Source organism: Heterocephalus glaber, unplaced genomic scaffold (assembly GCF_053883595.1).
Source record: "Heterocephalus glaber isolate CG9 unplaced genomic scaffold, H.glaber_assembly_v1.0 deba00001509, whole genome shotgun sequence".
In the NCBI taxonomy this organism is placed as follows: Eukaryota; Metazoa; Chordata; class Mammalia; order Rodentia; family Bathyergidae; genus Heterocephalus; species Heterocephalus glaber.
This window is the reverse complement of record NW_028258325.1, coordinates 5,875,369-5,895,930: the sequence shown is the minus strand read 5'-3', so window position 1 is coordinate 5,895,930 and position 20,562 is coordinate 5,875,369. Positions and strand designations below refer to the sequence as shown.

The 20,562-nt window shown below is 42.7% G+C and overlaps 1 protein-coding gene across 3 annotated transcripts in view; it reads left to right on the top strand.

Moving 5' to 3' along the window:
* Clnk (cytokine dependent hematopoietic cell linker) overlaps nucleotides 1-19,708 on the top strand; it is a 206,855-nt gene extending 187,147 nt beyond the window's left edge. For all 3 annotated transcript variants that reach the window (XM_087187366.1, XM_021260284.2, XM_087187367.1), the window contains 5 exons: nucleotides 676-716; nucleotides 7,072-7,205; nucleotides 8,219-8,296; nucleotides 11,538-11,693; nucleotides 19,346-19,708. In XM_087187366.1, the coding sequence (XP_087043492.1) occupies nucleotides 676-716; nucleotides 7,072-7,205; nucleotides 8,219-8,296; nucleotides 11,538-11,693; nucleotides 19,346-19,492 (556 nt within the window). In that variant the 3' untranslated portion in view covers nucleotides 19,493-19,708. The remainder of the gene's footprint in view (nucleotides 1-675; nucleotides 717-7,071; nucleotides 7,206-8,218; nucleotides 8,297-11,537; nucleotides 11,694-19,345) is intronic.
* The last annotated feature ends 854 nt before the right edge of the window (nucleotides 19,709-20,562 follow it).

Genomic DNA, 20,562 nt, shown 5'->3' with positions numbered 1-20,562 from the left:
GAATGTGCCCCGCATAATTAGATTTAACTCTGTTAGCACCTGGAGCTTATATTGACAATGTTGACCACAATACAAAATGAACCAGAAAATTGGAGCCAGGTGTGAAGTGAAGCTATTGAAGAACAATCTTTGTAATACTATTTTTGTGTTTAGAAATGCATATTGCTGTGTTGATTGTCTTATATCTTTATAATCCTCTTTTTCTTTATGGAATTCTTTGGAGTACTCCATACAGCTTTCTCACTCAGCTCGCATTTCAAGAAGTAACGAAATTTCTATACTCTTCTTTCTAGCTATAGCTGACTCTCAATCACTAAACAAATTCAATACAATGTAAGCCCAACCAAATATGAATTTCTATGACTATAACTACAAACCAACTCTAAACTCTCGTCTTTAAAAGGTAAAGAATTATGAAATGTGTTTGCTCACATGATATAAGAAGAACTTAGGGTGATCAATTTATTCCATATCTAATATTTGCCAGTATTATGAAAGAAGAGCAGCCAGCCTCTCATTGCCTTAGAAAACCAACAATTCTTCTAGCATATTCAGTAAAATATGGAGTGTTTTATAAATGTTACATCATAACATAACCATTGACCTTGCCCCTGACTGGAATTGTACCCAGCATGGGAAATTCTAACATTCTACCAATTCTACCATTTCTTTTAGTTCTTCCTTCATGCTGAGAAACCACAATATCCAAGAAAGAGGTAAGGCCACTGCAAGAATTATGAAATTAACAGGTAAGTCATCATGCCATGATATTCCTACATTGTGACTTACCTTTTGTGTGGCTCAGTCACTGAGCTGATATGCATAGATGTAATTAGCTCATTTCCATTGGCTGATAGCATTTCACCGGGTTAATTTGACATAATTTTAATTCATAACTAAATCTAATCACAGAGGTCATTTCCAGTTATGTTATGAACATTGCCGTAGATGTCTTCCCATGTATACAAGAGGATCATTTTTCTCTCTAAAATAGAATTTTCTAGGGATATACTTAGGGTAATATGTCTCTTCATTTGCCTCAGATGTACTTTTCAAAGTAGACATGTCAATCAGTCACTCACAGTTTATGAGTCCCCTTTGCTCTCCTTCCTCTCTAACAGTGTTTATGAAAAATCTTTAATGTTTCCCAATCCATTGGGTGCAAAATAGGTTTATCTCAAGAAAAAAATCTGTGAAATGAAAAAAATTCAACTGATCTCTCTTGCCAATTGATTGTAAAGATAAAGCCCAGGGTACCATGTTTGCTTAGATGTCTCATTGTTGTGGTTTGGATATGAATTGTCCCCTAATGGCTCATCTATTGAAGGTCTGGTCCCCTAGGCAGAGGGGGGCTTTTGGGGAGTGACTGGATCATGAGGACATTAACTTCATCAATGCATTAATTCATTCACAGATTCATAATTGGATGGCATTAGTGGGAGGTGATGGAAACTCTAGGAGGTGGACCCTAATTGGAGGAAGTAGATGACTGTGGCAAGTCCTGAAAAGATACATCTCTCTGTTTCCAGGCTGCCATGAATCGAGCGGCTTCGGTCTGACCACTTACGCTCCACCCCTAGGATGACCAGCTTTGCCTCAGGCCCACAGCTATGGGGCCAAACAAAACTGGCCTGAAACTTCCAAAATCATCAGCCAAAACAAATCTTTCATCCTTTTAAGTTAATTTTCTCAGATGTTTTGTTATACTGATGCAAAGCTGGCTAACACACTAAGGCAGCATGTAAATAATGTCATATAACTATTAGTGGTGGGTTTGATATATTAGCATTATTTTGCCCAAACGACACCTTCTACTCTATATTTTGCTCTCTATTCTGTATATTCTATATTCAGGTCTTGCCCTGCAGTCTGACTTTTGAGCCAGAAAGGAGAATTTAGGCCTGAAGGAAGCAGACACTGTGGAGTATAGCAGGGAGGGTGATGACCTCTACTGATCTTAGTCCCCATTCTGCCTTTCTCCCTACCATATGATCACCTAGAACAAGTTAATTCTTTGCACTTCATAGTCCTTCATCCACAAAATTCAAATAATAGCTCATACATTAATAGCATGCACATTACATTAATAAGTGTAAGGTACGCATGTACTTGCGCACACACACAGAGACTTGCTTGACACATAGTAGACAAGGGGTATATTTGATTTGATTTTTTATTTTTTGGAACTGAGGATTGAACCCAGGGCCTTCACTCTGAGCTATATACCCAGTTCTTTTTAAATTTTTGTTTTTTGAGATAGGGTTTCACTAAGTCACTAAGTTTCCCTGAGTGCTGGTATTACAGGCATGAGCAGCCATGCCTTGCATCTTAATATCCCTCCTTATTTCCTGCAGTCCCTGTGCTCCTCCATGCCAAGCTGACCTCAGTGGATTTCCAAGTCTCCTCATTGCACATCTGCCACATGGCATCTGAGTGTTATGATTTTCCAACCGAAGCCCTAGGTGATAAATCTGTTTCCCCTCATGCAGACTGTGAATGGGAGCTTCCTCAGAGACAACTCCTAAAAATGAACGAAGAGAACTGTGATTAACCGAAGGGGCTCCATTCCTAGGAGCAGTGCTAAAACTCAGATCTGGGTCATGAACATGAAAAACTGAGGACCCAGGCAGAAAGTCCAGGGGCTGAACAAGCCCAGAAAGAGCATCACTTCAGTGGTGGTTGTTGTGGTGGGATGGGACTGAAAATACACTGCAAGCAGAGGGAAGCAGATAAAGAGGAATCCAGTCTTAACTTGAAAGATGAAAAGCATGCAGAAATGCAAAGTAAAGAGCAACTGAAGAAGAGAACGGAAGAGTTGGTGAAGGGAATGGCCAACATCCTAGGGCTATGTGTAGATTTTTGTACTGGGGTCTTTTGCACTGTCCTCCTCTAGTGTCGAAGAAAGCAAGTTTCCTTCTAGAAGCCCAGAATGGACAGGTCAAATGTCTTGGCCTTTTACTTCTTCTTTTAGTCAAAAGACATTTACCAAGGAGATAGTTTATACCCAATTAGTCTGGACCCTAAGAATACAGAATAGAGACAGCCCCACCCCTCTATTAAACAGTTCTTATGTACCTGCGATGCTCCTCCATCATCTTACTACCAAATAAAAAGTCTTCCCTGGATGACCAATACAGGCAATATTAGATATGCAGAAAGTGGCTCTCAATCTCTGCCCTCAGAGACTTCTCAGTCCATTAGGGGCTCTAAAGCCTCTTGGTTTTCAGTTGAATTCCTCAAGGGTTGGCATTCACATAGAATACTAAAATCTACATCCTTGCAGATATAGATATTATTATCCTTATCTTAAAAATGAGAAAAGAAGGTCCCGAATTCAATCCCTGGTACCAAAAAAGTGAGAAAAGAATTTTGGAAAACTTTGCTAGATGTGGTTGCACATACCTGTAATCCCAACTTCCTGGAAAGCTAAGGCAGGAAGATTGCAAGTTCAAGGTCAGCCTTGAAAGAAGGGGACTCTATCTCAGAACAACAAAGCCAGTTTAGTTATTTCCAGTATTTCACTCACTGTTTGATAAGCACATTTGGCTCAGTTCTCTGAGAAATGAATTCAAGCTAAGCTATGAAGAGCCCAAGCAAATGAATCTTAAACAAACAAAAATTGACGTGTCAGAAGAGGGTCAAGAAATGTTCAGTTATACTCCACAATAGTGACAGCAATAGTCTTTAATTTGGCTCATGGTTTTGGGAGATTCCATCCATGATTGGCTGGTTTCAAGGAAGAAATGGCATGATGGATGGAGGATACGGTGGAGAAGATCTGCTCACTTCATGGCATCCAGGAAGCAAAGAGGGAGGGTTGGAGCCAGGGAGGGAGATACACCCTCCAAAGGCACTCTCCCAGCAACACACCTCTTCTAACCAGTCCCCACCTCCTAATAGCTCACTGATGAGTATACACACCCATGATCTAATCACTTTACAAAAGCCCCGCCTCCATACATGGAGATTTTTAGGGGACATTCTAGATCTAAAGCATAAAATTAGCAACACACACAGCTAGCTCATGTGAAATGACCAGCATGGGTTGGGGATCAGGATCTGTGTTAGCATTAGCTACATATGAGTTTTAAATATTAGTAATTATTGCTACTATCATTTTACAACCCATGCCTCTTGTTATCAGGCTCTCCTGTTCTCACATAATACTGACCACCTCCCCCAGCGTTCTTCCCTTTATTCGCCAGTGTCCTCGTGGCTGTAACCTTCTCTTTTCTAAGCAGGAGAATCGTACTTCACAGGGTCATAAAACTCAAATATAGGAAGAGCTTTCCAAAGTTTAACTGCTCCCATTATTGTAGAATGAAATCAATTAATTGATTTTAGCGAAACATATGCTTAGAATTTCATTCATTCATTCAACAAAGACTCAACCAGGCCTTCCTAAGAATATTGTGTGACAGTTGTTTTTTGTTTTGTTTCGTTTTGTTTAACTCATTCTCTGAACAGACTACAAATGCATAAATGTTTCCAAATGATCTTTTTAAAGTAGAACTTTAAAAAAAATAAAAATAAAAAATAAAGAACTTTTTAAATATTCAAGCAATGCACAGGGCATTGAGAAATAATAGATGAGTTACCAAAAATATCATGAAAAATTCATCATCACTGAGCACTGTTATGAATGAAGCACAAACTAAGTAATAGGAAATGCTGATAATGGTTGTTTTCCTCTCTCAGGAACGTTCTTACTGCTTCAACCCCTGTTGAAAAGAGAGCTATGGCCTGTGTCTATTGGCTCACTATAATTTAAATAAAGTTCTAATGTCTATTTTAGGTTAGGGTATCTCTGTTAGCTTTCTCTCATTAGGATTACCTGGTCTGTAGCTCTCCGTCCTCCAACTTGTGATTTCTCTGTGCCATTCTACTTAACATATGCAATTAGCACAACTCCAGAGTTTTTAAACCAACCTACACCTGATTGTCAAATGCTAAGTGTGTACCTTTGATATTTATTGTAATTACTAACATTTTGATATATTTTAAATTATTCTATGCCTCCCTCCCACTTACCTACTTTTCACTGACTTTTTAGTTTTTTTCCTGCCGTATACTGGACTCACCTCCACATCCCTCTCCATTTTATCCTTTTTTGGAAGGTATACATTCCAAAATTATTCTTCTATTTGTTACCTTAACATTTTAAGGAAAAGTATGTTTGAATCTTAAAAATCTGAAGTTCATTCTTTCTTCCTAAATGACACAGAAACTTAAATGGTTTGAGGGTGTGGATTCTGCACCACTTAAAGCTAAGCTTTATTACTTATAAAAGTTTAGACGGAGGGATGTCTTTAGCTTTGTTACTATTTTCAAGATCATAAATTGGTAAGTGAAATTTAATAGTAAAATAAATGCAATTTAAGCTTTACGTGATTGGTTTTGTGCAATAGTTATTTTGATACAGACATACAACCTTTATCAGGTCAACTTTAAAAGCCACAATCACTGGTACCATTAAAGTGGACCTTTCAAAGCATCAGGAGTACTGTTTGGTTCTTCTCAGTAATCTTGGAGAGAAATTTGACTTTTTGATGTCAAGAAGCAGAAAAAAATACATATAAACTCTAAATATTATGGCAACTGGCATCTACATTTTTGCTCTTTTATTTAATATTTGTTTCATCTAAAAATTATATTGGGTCCAAAGTTCTTATTAAGCTACTAACCAGGACTGTAAGTTCAGTTGTATTTTTCAAACTGCTTATAATTCTGTCATCGCACTCATCACTTCTCTTCCATTTTATGTTATTTTTGTCCAGTACTTTACTTATGTATAATTCTTATACTCTTCAGTTTTTATTATTTTTAAACAGTTATCCCCCATGAACTACTAACATACTTACAAATGCCTTTGCTGGCCACTTCTACTGATACTTCTTTCCCTCGTTGTAATCTAAATTTCATGAAATTTACCTTTTATTCATTTTTATTAGAACTTACAATATTTATTTATTTATTTATTTAATATTGTGGATCGAACCCAGGGCTAAATCCCCAGCCACGCTTCCCCTGTTTGGGGGAATTGTTTGTTTCCTTTTATTTAGAGACAGGGTCTTGCTAAGTTGCCAAGGCAACTTGAGATCCTTCTCCCTCAGCCTTCTGAGTAGCTGGGATTACAGATGTGTTACGATGCCTGACTAGAAATATTCTACTTTGATTGATGTATATAGAAAAATGGCATAAAAATTCAGTAAGAGGTAGCATCTTAAAGCTTGGGTGCCAAGTGAAATCAAAACCCTGTCAATAAGCTCTTTCTGTTCTGTTACTTTAACATGCACTGCTCTATTTTGCATTTGAATTCATCTTTTCTCGGGCGTGATTTTGTAGTATCAGGCAGCGATCATTTGGAAGTAATGGTTCACAGAAGAACCCATTTTTCAGTGCTAGCATATATTGTCAGATGGATATCCTTTGCTGTGGTAAATATCTGAAATCACTTAACAGGAGGAAAAGGATTTATTTTGGCTCACATCTAAGCAGTTTCGGTTCATGGTCATGCAGCCTTATCTTTGGGGCCTGTGGGGAAACAGAACCTCAGGGCAACAGGGCAGCTGAGAAAGAGAAGGATGGGCTGGCGTCCTAACATGCTCTCCTAGGGCATTCCCCTCATAAGCTGACTCTAAAATTCCTTCCGCTTCCCAAAAGGGCCGTAAGCTGGGATCAAGTGGTCAACATAGGAGCTTTGGGACATATTTAGATCCAAACCCTAACAATACGTTATTATATAATATTTTTTAAATTGCATTTGCAAACACCACCACCAATTTCATCAGAAAACTCTTATTATTGGAATACTATCAGGTTTCAATGGTGGCGGCAGGCTTTCCCAAATTCCACTTTGCACTGGAAAAGTCTGAATGTGCGATTGGCAACAAACGCTGCCCCTTGTTTCCAATGATGTGTCTAGCTCACTGCCTTCATTTTAGTAAAATATCATCTAAATATCCAAGTCCGAATAGGCATAGTTATTTTACTTTCAGGATTTAAAAGGAGCAGGACAGAGACAGGCTGAGAGAATGACACAGTCGTGTTTAATTTTCTTTCCTCCTCTAGGTCAAAAAGGCAGCATGCAGTCCCACTCCCCTAGGAGATGCCCGCCTCCAGCCAGCTGTGGCCCTGCTGAAAGCACATTGCCCTCTGGAGACACTGGCTGGAGAAAACCTTTCCCCCCAAGATCTGGTGCAAAGGTGAGGTAGACACTTCTCTGCCAAGTCCTTCTGCTTACCATCCCACTAACACTTTATTGAGCAATGTCCAAAGAAGTTTATTACCATTGGTGTTAAGTCGTCCCCTCTGGCTGTATATTATAGGGTTTTAATATTTCTACAAGAAATTGAGAGACCAAGTTCCTAATGTATGCCCGTCATTCTTGCTAACCACCTGGCAGAATTTGACTTTCTAAGGCGCCAGGGTCCATTATAACAACTAGGGCTAACACTACCTGTCATGTCACTTGCACAGAAATGGTGGAAAGATGGCTTGGGATACTAAATAAAGGGCTGCGTAGAGTGAGGATTCAGTACTAGGATCCTTGGAACCCAGTGAAGGAATTGCACGGCCATGGTACATCTCTCTGATTGTCCTTCCTAGTCCCTGTTATGATGGATTTTATAATTAGATAATTTATAACCAATCATCATCCATATAAATAAGGCAGTACAGCATATTAAGAAAGCCAGCTCTACTGCTCTTCAGATTTCAGCTCTCTCACAGATGGCTCCGGGAGAGGGGCATGAAGACACTGTCAGTCAGCACAGATCTCTCCCACCTGCTGTTTTTATGATGACTAAGGCAGTACAGGCTTCACAAATGACACACATCCCACCTCGGTGAGATTTGACAGGCCCAGATGCAGGAAACATTGATAGATAGAGAGTTTGTTATCCACCCTGAATGATGGTGAGGGGCCCCTCTTAATTGACGGAGCACAATTTCTTGTTACTCCTTATGCAGGGAGTCTCTCTCATTCCCATCAACTTCAGAATCCCCAGCGGCAGTTACTTTTTCTGTCTTCATCTTCTCCTAGCATCAGTAGGCATCTCCAGGTTCAAAGATAAAACTTTTTGAGCTATCTATCGCAAATGAATCTATAATTGGACAACCTATCTATGGTGGAACAAAAGAAAAATCTAAATTAATTAATCCATAATCTGTATCTCCTGTTGATCCTAAAATATTTTTCATTGAACTTGTACTATAGGATGTTCAGCACAATGAATGGTACATTGGAGAATACAGTCGGCAGGTAGTTGAAGAGGCATTAATGCAGGAGAACAAGGTAATAATTTCTACAGAGGCCATTGTCATTGTTTCTATAGTTATGTTTTTCTGCTCGTATAAGAAGCAGCATGCTCTCATATAGTGATGTCTGTGTCATCTTGAATTTTCTCAATGCTGGGGAGGTTGTAATTAAAAAGGAGATGTAAGGGCTCAGGATGTATGTCAATGGTAATTACTTGCTAAGAATGTGCAAAGCCCTGGGTTTGATTCCTAGTTCTGAAAAAAAAAAAAAAAAGGTGGCGGTATTTAAAAGTTTCAGATCTAAGACTTGGTTTTGTCACTTATCAGCTGTGTGACTTTCTCTAGTTTGTAAACAATTTTACCTATAGATTTCTTTGTTCAGTGTGGCAGCTGGGGCATGAAGGTCACAATGGATGGTGCCTTCTTCTTTCTTCAAGTTCCATCTTCTTATAAGACATCTTCCCAAGCTACAGTTGGGTCTTTTGTCTTATTTTTAGGGAAGGAGCAGGGATTATAAAGGCTGCAATAGTCAGGGTATAATAGGTTTTGCCGCAGTAACAAACAGTCCAAGATCTCGGTCATTTGTCATAACAAAATGTCATTTCTTGTTTGCACTCCATGTTCAAGACACTTTTTTGGGGGAGGGGGTTAATTCGGGCTGCAGGAGGGATTATCTCCATGGTGTGTTTCTAACTTCACACTCAAACTCTCATACCTCCTCTCAGAAGTAACACACTTTGTCTCTGCTCATATGTGATTGTCACATAACCAAACTTAACTTCAAAGAGGGTGGGAAGTACAAACCTATGATGTGACTAAAAGGAGAGAAGAACTGGAATACTTTTAACCAGTGACTATCACAACCATCATCACAAAACAAATAATTATTAAGTGACTGCTATGTTCTGAGAAATATACTGGGCTACTTAGAAGTGATAGAAAGTTTCTCAAAACTAATTCAACATCAAAATTTCTCTGCAGCTAACCAATAGTCGTTGTTGAGTGAGTAAGGACAAAAATGAATGAGTTAGTTAATTACCGAATAGCTAAGAGGCCTCCAATTATGTTTAATAATTTAGTTCTCAGAATTGAAATTGAAAAAATAAATTATACGCTTATAATATAATGAGATTAAGTGGAGGATCTTGAGATGGAGAGCTCATCCTCTGCCATCTGGGTAGTTTGGATGTGATCACAAAGGTCCTTACAAGAGGAAGGCGAAGGGTCAAAGTGAGAAAAGAGATTTAATAATAGAAGCAGGGTCAGGGTTATGGGAAGCCAAAGGCCAGGAATTCTGGTGGCCTTTAGAAACTGGAAAAGTCGTGGAAACAGATTTTCCCCATTGGTCTAGCCCAGTGAGATCCAGCTCAGATTTCTGACCCCCAGAACCGAAAGAATAATTGTTGCAAGCGATTAACTTCACAGTAATCTGTTACATAAGCAGCAGGAAACTAGCATAGCTGTCAGCAAAGCATCTTAGACGTATTAAGAGTAAATGCGATTATGCCATCTCCTGGATGAGGAGACTGACCCTAAGCCAAGGTCTCCACCACAAAGTGGATAAAGTGGCAGAGCCTGTGTTCAAAATTAGCTGCCTTTTCACAAAGCCTCAGCTGCCTGCAGCCACGACCATTCTGTACGGCCGGACAGGGAGGGGTGGGTGTCCGGGTGATGCCTTGGCCCCGGGCCTCCCGCTCCGTCCACAGAACCTGCCTGTGGAGTAGCAGGCGCAGAGGTGGTGACTCCAGCCAGGGCTCCCCTCTTGCTCTCCCCGCCTGAGGCGCCCTTGCGTTGAGGGTCTGTTTCCCATCAGCAAAGCTGCCCCTGGAGGAGCTGCATGCAGAGCCCACGTGTGGACCACGCTAGCAGAGCAGACCACGCATCACCCGCCGCCCCCTGGGGTGACTTTCAAGGGTCTGGTAAACGTTCCCTTCCCTTCCCTTTGTGCCACTTCTTCCCAAGAAGCTCTGGGGAAAGCAATCTCAGTTGAAAGACTTTGTATTTCCTTTCCATTGCCTCCTTTTCTGTTTTTCTCAGTTTGTCAAAACGTGTTTCCCATTTATGAAAGATATCTTCATTTAAATTGCAGGGCTGCTCAGCTCTATTTTGACAAATTCATTGCAGACTTGCAAATGCTAAAAGCAACACTTGGCTGTGAATCTTGGCCGTCCCTCCCTCGCTGATCTTTGGCAGTGATCCCTGCTGCGGCTGCACATTTTACAGAGAATCAAACTCCTGAAAGTTCCCAATCATGCTTTATATACTTGTAGGCTGGTGTGTTTATTGAGTAAGAATTTGGGGTTGACTTTCAATATTCCTGGACTAAGTATGAGGCTTGAGGGTTTACTTAGTTCTTAGTTCTTAGGCCCTAATTCCCTTGCCTATAAGATGGATAAAATATTCCACTCAGAGTTTATGCAAAGATCAAACGAAATGGTGTGCATGAACTGCTTAGCACCCAAAGATAACACTCAACAAACCTTAGCTGCCCGTGTGGTCCATCACATCCATAGAGTGTAATGGTATTACTTATACATTTGGTGTACTTATTCTATTACATAGCATTATTACCATTGTGATTTATATCAATATCTGTATCCATAAATATCAATCATAATTATAATATATAGTACATATAACACTATAAATATTAATTATAAATCATATAATTACAAATAGCTACTACATATAACCCTATAAATATTAACTGTAGATTATGTAAGTACTAGCTGAGTGGGACATGCCTGTAATCCCAGGACTAGAGAGGCTAAAACAGGAGGATTAAGAGTTCAAGGCCTACCTGTGGCTTTGCTCATGCTCTCCAGACCAGGGCCCCAAAACAGGAAATGTGTGAACAATGACAGATTCCAAGGAGACTGTGGGAGGGGCAGGAGGACAGCTGGCCTGCAGGGGTCAAGGCCATCAGCCTGGAGCAGTGGTGCCCTTGGGAAGTGGTGGCTGTCAGGAGCAGGAGCCGGGGCCAGCACAGCACAGCACAGGACAGGACAGGACAGGACAGGACAGGACAAGCTGGTGCATTTGCCCTGAGCACCTGCTAAGGCTGTAGGCTCCTCGCCCGGGTCAGCAGGAGGTAAGGGGAGATTTGAAAGAAGGGAGCACTATGATCCCTTGATATACTGCCCAGAAAGTGATGAGAACCACACTCCTACCAACAGTACTGAGTTAAATTCAGTCGGCAACTCCTCCGCTAAAAGCTACACACATGTGGGATTATTTGCACCTCCCTTAGAGGATGACTGTTTCTCCTTTTGTTTCAGGATGGTACTTTCTTGGTCCGAGACTGTTCCACCAAATCCATGGCAGAACCATACGTCTTGGTGGTGTTTCATGGGAACAAAGTGTACAATGTGAAGATCCGCTTCCTGGAGAGGAACCAGAAATTTGCGCTGGGGACAGGACTCAGAGGAGATGAGGTGGGTATGACCTTACTGCTTTCCTTTCCGGGCCACAAACAACAAACAAAGATGGCACTGAGGGGATGGTGGAATCACATCTGCATGTCCCAGGAGAAAAGATGCATCGCTGGAGGAGAAAGTGACACTGCATGCTTTCATCTTGCTTTGACTGCTTCTGAAAACTCTTCCTGCAAAGGGGTCCACATCCTACCCCCAGGAGGCCTCTTGGAAGGTGATCCTTATGCCACCTCCAGTGCCCACCTCTTGCTGGACTCCCACTGCATGCATTTCTGCAGTCTTCGAGCATGAGTCTTGCGTGGGGTTGTGTCCCTGCAACAAGTGTGAGCTGAGCAGTGACCTTTAGTGCTTTTGTGAGTGTGCCCGCCCTTGGCAGTAGTCTGCTGATGGCTGGCTGGGTGAGAGAATGAGTGGGTTACACCCTTTGTTAACAAGTGTAAGTGAATGGGTGAGAAAGGAGGCGTTTCCTCAGAAAATGTCTGCACTCTCTTATGTTTTAATCTTCCACAACCCTGTGATATCGTGGTGGTGATTGGGAGCGGAAGTAAAGGCTGCCCTTTCAGCCTCTTAAGGAAAAGAGAAGAAAAGGAAGGCAGGAAAGAAGGAAGGGGAAAGAGAAGGGAAGAAGGAAGAGAAGAAAGAGAGAGAAGAGAGGGAGGGAGGGGAGGTAAGTTAGCTCTAAGGCACTATTTGCTAAGGATGTGAGCTCAGACAGATGGGATAACATCCTCGCTCAGCTGAGAATGTTCTTAGTCTCAACTTGGATAATCCCCTGATTCCCATTCGGCATCTCCAGACTTCAATCTTCCTTGCTGGTGTGTCTGAGGAGCCAAATTCCGTCTCACCCTGCCCCCAAATTCACAAGTTGAAGTCTTAGAATCCAAGACTTGGGGTGGGGCTGGATCTGGAGATAGGGCCTCTCGGGAGGCCAGGTGGGGGTGATCTCTCATGCAATACGACTGGTTCCTTTACAAGAGGAGGAGCCTGGCCTAGAGGACATGGGGAGAAGATGGCCATCTGCAAGCTAAGGAGAGAGGACTTTGGAGAAGCCAACCTGCCCACACCTGGGCCTTCGACTTCTGGCCTCCTGCATAGGGAAGAAATAAGTGTGCGTTATTTAATCCACCTGGTCATAACAAGCTAGCATAGTATGAAACAGCCCTCACAAGCTAGCATAGTATAAAACCAGAACTTTATACCTACTGTTCTCCAATACGTACTGAAATAGAGACCACTGCCAGGCTGGACAGGGATGTATGTGAAAATCCTCTCTGCAGGAGTCAGCTCAAATTCAGTGTTTGGCCAAGAACCACACACAGCTTAGGGAGGAGTGGGCGGCACTGGTAAGGCTAAGGTGGGGTCAGGCCCCTGCCTTTGCTGCAGCTGGGGGTGTTTTGGCATGAAAGAGAGTGAATACACAGATCATACATGGATCAGCCAGACAGAGCTACATTCAAAAGGTGTCACATCAAACCTAGACACAAATGGCCGGCTCTGCCTGCCGGGCTGAGGATGGGTAAGTCAACAACCATAGAATACTCAAACAGCCTGGGACACATGAATCCCACAATGCACGTTGGTTACTGTATTTTCATCATATCCAGCAAGGCCTTCTCATAACTAGAGCATAATCCCACTCAGCTAGATCCCTATGGCTAGCAGACTCGCCAGCTCAAGCTCCCTTTCTATAGCTCCCTCCAGCTCACATGGTTTCTCATTTCTAAGAAAACCTTGACATTATTTTTAAATGCTCATACTTAAGTGTTCCTTAGACAGCAGCCTCGCCGGGAGCTGTTTGATTTGCTCCCTCACTCAGCCCTTGAAAACACTGAAGAACACACTGTTGAGCCCTTTTACTGGTGAGGACACTGATCCTGTCACAAGGTGACAGCTTTTTCCCACCTGCCATTCTTTAGTTTGCTAATAAAGGAGAGGAAGGAGAGTGACGCTGGAATTACACCCTAATAGCATTGATCAGACTGTCAGCCATTCTCCGACTGGCCTGGGAATAAACTGTCAGACAAGGCAGCCCACAAGTCAACCCTCAGCTTCCAGATAAGCTGCTCCAATTATTGTCACCAAGGACCCCTCAGGGAGCCCAAGGCCTATTTTAAGAAACCCCTTTTTGCATTAACCCATAATTATCTCTTTTTGCCTCTCCTGAGTGTGAGTTTCTTTGCCATGTATTTGAACAGGTACCATTCTGTGAGTTGCCAACCAGTAATTAATTTTCTCACTGAATCCAGGGATATGTGCTGTGAGGCAGGTGCTGCTCCCATCTCTGTATAACAGACGGTGAAACTGAGGCACAGAAACATTAAGGAACTGGCCTAAGGTCACAGCTAGTAAATGGCAACTCTGGGATGGAATATACTTTGCAAAAATATAGGCTTCCTCATACAGTCTCAAACTGAAATCAGGACCAAATGCAGAAAATCCCCCACCTGTGTGAACACTGCATGTAGAAGAGAAGGAATATTTAACTCAGGGTTTATTGCCTGCCAGCTCTGGGGGAGAAACTGCAGTTTGCAAGTGGTTCTTCCTACCCTTTCCACAGAAGGAGCTATGCCCATGTGTAACCGTGAGAAGGATGGGGCTGGGTTCTGCCCCCTCTCGCCTCTCACAGCTGGAACCCTCTGCCTCGATGAGAAAGAACCTCACATCTTCATAAGAATCTGATGCAGCAAGGTTCTGCTCAATGCAAGCCAACTAGCAGCTCCTCCATCAAAGAAATAGCATCCTCACCCATTACAGCAGGAAATGCATAATGAGGAAGAGGGCTTTCTGGGACTATTTTGAGATTCTGTGTTTTTAGCTGTCTTGCAAACTTCAGAAGTTAACCCCACAGAGGAGACAGCAGCACCGGCTGGTGGGAGCTATTTGATGTGAGCTGAGGAGATGTAGATACCTTGGCAGGCCCACAGAAGTGGATGTTTAATCCCACTGTAACCGATCCTGGAGTCTTTCCTCAAGACCATGTGCCCCAGGCATAGGGAGAACCCTGAGGGCTGCAGAAGAAGGCCAGGCTTGGCCCCAGGGAAGGCTGTGAGCACCCACATCCCTCACCAGCACACAGAGAGAGCAAACCCACTCCCTGTTGTGTTACTTTTCTCTCGTTGCTCAGACAAAATACCCAAAAAGTTGGAAGGGAAGGCGGTTTATTTGGCTTACAGTTTGTAGAAGTTTTCACTCCATAATCAGCTGGCTCCAAGGCAGGGATGGCAAAGAGGCATTGCAGAGGAGAAACACCACGGTGCGCACAAGGCAGCAAAGGCCACAGGGGGTGTTACCAGCATCTCTCTGCCCCTTTTATCGTATTCAGGCTACTTTAGGGCAGGCAGCACTCACACCCTTAATCCTAGTGCCCTTGAGCCTAGCATTGCAGCATGAATCAATCCCAGCTTCACACTCTAGATCAAGCCTATGACCACATGAGGCTTTAGGGGGACATCTACACCCAAACCATAACACCCGTCCACAAGCAAAGACTGGGAAGCTCTACTTGGCTGCATGGTAAGATGCTTGGATCATTCAATTAGCCAAATGGCTAGAAATTCCTGCCTAACTTCAGATTTAGGGATCTCCCACTGGATTAGTCTTTGACACTACTGTCATTATCCATTGGATGGCTCAAAAACAAGAGAAATTTATTCTCCCACGGGTCTAGAGGGCAGAAATAAAAAACCAAGGCTCCAGCAGAGAGATGCTCCCTCTGGGGGCTCTGGAGGAGAACCTGGTGGCTCCGGCCATCCTCAGCTTCCTTAGCTTGTGACCACCTCTTCAGTCCCTCCCCTGTGGTCACGTTGCCTCCTCTTCTCTGATTAAAATCTCCCACTGCTCCTTTCTTCTAAGGATACACAAGATTGCTCCTAGGGCCCACCAGGGTGACCGGGATAAGCTTCTCCTCTCCAGACTCTTCACTTCATTCCATATTTCACCAAATAAAATTATATTTACTCTTTTAATATGTAAGGGAGTATTCCCAGATTCTGGGATTAATATACAGACATATTAATGAGAGGTGCTATTCAGCCCACTATGCTCAATTACTCATTTATTGGCCAACCATTGATTTTATGTCTACATTTTATGCATGTTCCATTCAGGAAACAAGGAATGGAGTAGGTAGAGTCCCTGCCCCCCAGGGGTTACCTTAAACCTCTGTGTCTGACTCTGTAGGCACCTCAGCAGCAGTAACCGTGACAAAAACCTGCTTCGGGCCACCTGCTGCCACCACCAGCCCTGCACTCAAGATTATAGTTATGTCTGTCTGCATTTCTGGGAAGCTCAGAGAAGAGAGCAATGTCAACTACCAGACATTTCCTCACTATGAGACTGTTGATGATAAGTTTCTAGAAGTTAGACTTTTGCGTGCTAAATTAAACTTTAAAGACTGCGAGACAGAGATGAACAATGAACCCCAAGTTTCTCACTTCCATCTGCTTCTTCTCCCATCTCTCTCTTTCTTCTCTCTCTCTCTCTCTCTCTCTCTCTCTCTGTTTCCTTATTGTACACCTATGTGTGTACCTGACCATTTCTATTTACTTTTCTGGCAAAGAAAAAGGTACCACTGCCTACACTATGTATATAAAATGAATACAAAGGGTTTAAACAGACTTAAGATCTAATATTAGGATGACATTTGCTGTCCCCTTAAAACATAATCAATATAAAAATAAGAGCTTAATTATAATCTTTTTTTGAAAGTCTCTTTAAGGCAATGTTTCTGCTGTGGGCACATCCCTAGCCACCAATAATAAGTGACAGCATGATTAATTGCACTTGCCTGGCTTCACACTACTTATTAAAATTATAATTTCAAATAAAATATCATCCATGTAGCAGATGATTAAAACAATTAATACTGAATTCATTATTTGAGGACAATCCTAATGAAAAATAGAAATAAGAATAAGAAATAAGCATTTTCCCCCTGAAGACTGATACCAAAAAAAGGAGATTTCCTTTTAGCACTGTTAAGCAATTTTGTGGAAGAGCTCTGCCTGAAAAGTTTCTTTCTGTTAATCCATTTTTGTTTCAAGTATAAAGAAAGAGCAAATTAATTTGCCCTTGGTTTGTAATTGCACAAACCCCTTTCTCCTAAAAGCTAACAGGAATAGTCTAGAAACTCCTCTGACATTGCATTCTCTCGCAGGGTATTCTTGGCAAACCTAGGAGAAAAAAAAGAATGATCACTCCTGATTCTATGGAGCATACCCTGTAGGCTGGAACATAGGCTATGCTTTGTTGTAAATGCTGTCTATGTATCAGTCCCACTAATGCACACAGCGAACCTTGTCAGGATGCCCTACTATTACCATCATTGTTCATAGACAGAGAAGCTGGGATGCAGAGAGTATAAGACATTTGCTCCAGGTCACACAGCTGATAGGTAGAAGCCTTTGAACTCAGATACTTTGACTATGGAGTAATTCACTTACGAATATGTGCTGTGGTGAACAACTATTGTCCCCACTGGACAATTAAGAAACCATCTTACCTTAGCATCAGATAGGAAGTCTTACATAGTATACACCTAAAGGAATGGTGCTATGATCTGAATATGGGTATCCCCCAAATTCACATGGTGAAATCACAACATCCCAAGCTGATGGATTAGGAAGTGAGGCCGTTGGAAGGTGGGGCCCTCAAATGGGCTTGGGGTCCTTATTAAAGAGACCCCAGAGAGCCTCATCCTTCCCACCACACGAGATCACAATGAAGGGTGCCATCTATCTAGGAAATGGGCCTTTGCCACGCATGGAATCTGCATTGCTCTTAAACTTCCCAGCCTTGGGAACTTTGAGAAACAAGTTTCTGTTTTTCATAAGCCATGTAGTTTAAAATATTTTGTTATAGCACCCTGAACAGACTAAGACAGGCTGAAACATAGCTTATCTGGCGGAAAACTCGTCCATAGAGCCAGTGTAAGGTCAGCGGAGGTAAGTCAGTCGCAGACTGAATCAGCTCCACTTTGGTACAAAAAGACACAGCCCAACTCTGGCAAGCTTCAGAAGAGGGAAGCTGTGCTGGCTCCAGTGACAGGAGGGACAGGAGTGGAGCAGGTGGACTGGCTCATGGCAAGACCCCTCTTCCACTTCCCTTTCCCATTTCTGCCCCCAGTGTGGTGCATATTTGCACTGTACACTCTTGGCCTGGGAGGAAGGAGAAGGTGGCCTTGGCCGCTGCTGAGTTCTTGGTTTCAATATAGTGCTCCCTTAACCAAAAAGAACGTCCCCCGGCAGCCAGACGCCGCCCGGGGAAGGCTGGGTGGGTTGGTAAGGGTGTCAAGCCCGAGTCACTCACTTTCGCAGCCCGTACCCCTCAGTGAAAGGACCTATTTGCATAGGAAATCATGTTCTGTCTGCATAGGAAATCATGTTCTGTCTGCCTCCAGAAGGCAGTGATCTCCATGTGGACCAGGATCTCGACAGTCTCATTCCCTGCTAGGCAGCCCTGAGGCCTTCCAGTATTTCTGCACCTGCCATGTCCTGGGCAGAGGGAGAAATGGACACAACTCTCAGAATCACTGTGGCTCTCACTGTGGCTCCCTTCCTTCAGGCTGCACCACCCTCTCCCCTATTCTGTGGGAACCCCAGAGGTCACAGCCTTGGATTCTGTCCTGAAATGGAAAGCGGCTCCGTTCCTGCCCCTACCCCTGGCTGTGTGACTCTAGGCCAGTCAATCTGCTTCTCCGGGCTGCAGTTCCCAATAATTCTACCTTCCCAGCACCTCACAAGCTTGTGAGGGAGGATCAAGGTTGTCTTAAGGTATGGGTAGCAGATGGAGCAAGATCTTCCTAATTACCTCCCAAGATGTCCCTTCAGGAGCACATCCAAGAATTACCCTCTGTGCTTGGGTCTTCCCAACACCTGTACTCATCCATGTTTTGCTTTTAATATCTTTTAACCTTCCTTGTCTGCTTATTTAGTGGCACACATAACAGGAAGTCCAAGTTTATACCCCGGACAAAGAACTTCCTGGCTCCCCTAGACCTGAAATAATCTTACTTTTTATCAAATCGCTGTAGCTCTCCATTCGTATCTCTAGCAATGTGAAATCTGCAGTCACTTCATTATTTCAGAAGAAGCCCCAGGAATAGAGCCAAATTGGCTAGGGATGAGCAGCCCTGTGGCTGTCACTGTTCCTTCTGTGGGCAATAGGACTCATTAGAACAGAGGATGTGCAGGCAGAAGCTCAACGGGGCACTTCCAACCAATTTACTAAGTTCAAGCCTGCCTTGTCTCCATTTGGGCTGGTCACAGTTAGGGGCACGTCTGGGGAGGCAGCAGGGGTCCAAGGGGCTGCTTGCTGCTAATTAACCCATCTGAGGGGCTTCAGACGGAAAGGTGGTGGTGGACCATGACCCACGTGGTCTGATTCTGGGGGAGACTCCATCGATAGGAAAAGTAGGAGTTGCCATCGGCCTCATGGTTGATCTCCATGAGCTCCTTTTTTTTTCCCTGTCATCTTCTTATTCATAGCATTCATCCATCCTTTAAGGGCTTGTTTGCTACATCCTTATAAAGAAAAGTCACTCTCTGAAAAGACAAACATCAGGAAGTGAGTTCATCTTGTCCCTGAGTGAAACAGAGTGTATAACAGCAGACAAAATTATGTTAAAATCATTCCCATTCCTTTCTGTGTTTCAGAAGTTTGATTCCGTGGAAGACATCATTGAACACTACAAGTGTTTTCCTATTACACTCATCGACGGGAAAGACAAGAGTGGCGTCCGCAGGGAGCAATGCTACCTCACCCAGCCACTCCCTCTTGCCAGGCGCTTCTCGCCTTGGTAGCCTGCTTTTCTGTTTGTCCTCAGCTCAGTGGAGTTTATATCATGCTGCATTTATTCCAGAAAATCACTGTATGAATCTTCAAGCGATGACTTTGTTGACTTCATGTAAAAGAAAAATATTCTGTAATGCAAATTGAGAAATCAATCATGATTTTGAAAGTTGAAAGTACAGAAGAGATACTTATAACATCCAAAAATAAAAACCAGGTTTTCAAAAGTATTTTCTAAACAAAAAGCTACAAATACGGTACTTAGGCTCACATTACAGATGAGCAGCAGAGGTCACAAGAAGTTGGTGCTTAAATGTTTGTACCTGGTGTCATAAGTCTAGGAGAGATCCCCAACCCTGTGCCCTCTGCAGCCCAGCACAGCCTCCCTGAGTTCATGCACTGAAGGCATTTGAATGATTCCTTCTGCCAGAGATGTCGACACATGTTGGCTCTGTCTAATTTGTGATTCTGGAAATTCAATTGTAGGGAAGGAATATGGAAAGAGAAATGAGAATTTGTGAATATCAACTTAACACCAAAAGTTAGAAATACTTTCTCTGTGGTATGCATATTCTGCTCACAGTAACTTTAAGCCAAATGCAAGTATCAAATTCACAGAAAGGAACTCAGCAGATGATAGCCCAGTCCGACCGTAAGGCAGTTAAGTGTTGATTCTTGCAGTAAGCTTACAGAGAGATGTTGGGTAGTGTCTACCTTTAAGGTGAAGATTTGATTTTGTTTCTGTTTTGTAAGACAGATGAGGAAGAGGAGGCTCAATGAAGTTACTGATCTGCTCGATATAAGAAGTGAGCCTAGACTGTCCCTTCTTGCCTGGTTCCATGTAAGTGTGGCTTCCCAGGCATGTTCTGCGCCCTGTGGAATTTTACAGCCAAGTAGAAAAGCTGGATTTGAAAAGAGCAAGAGAAACAATTTGAAAACACAGACTTATCCCCCTTAAAACAAATAAATTCTCATAGTGGAGTAAGTTTGGTAAAAAAAAAAAAAAAGATACAATTGAAATGAATGGTGCACCGTGATTTCAAATGTTACCAAGGCTTAAATTCATGGAGCATTCATGAAA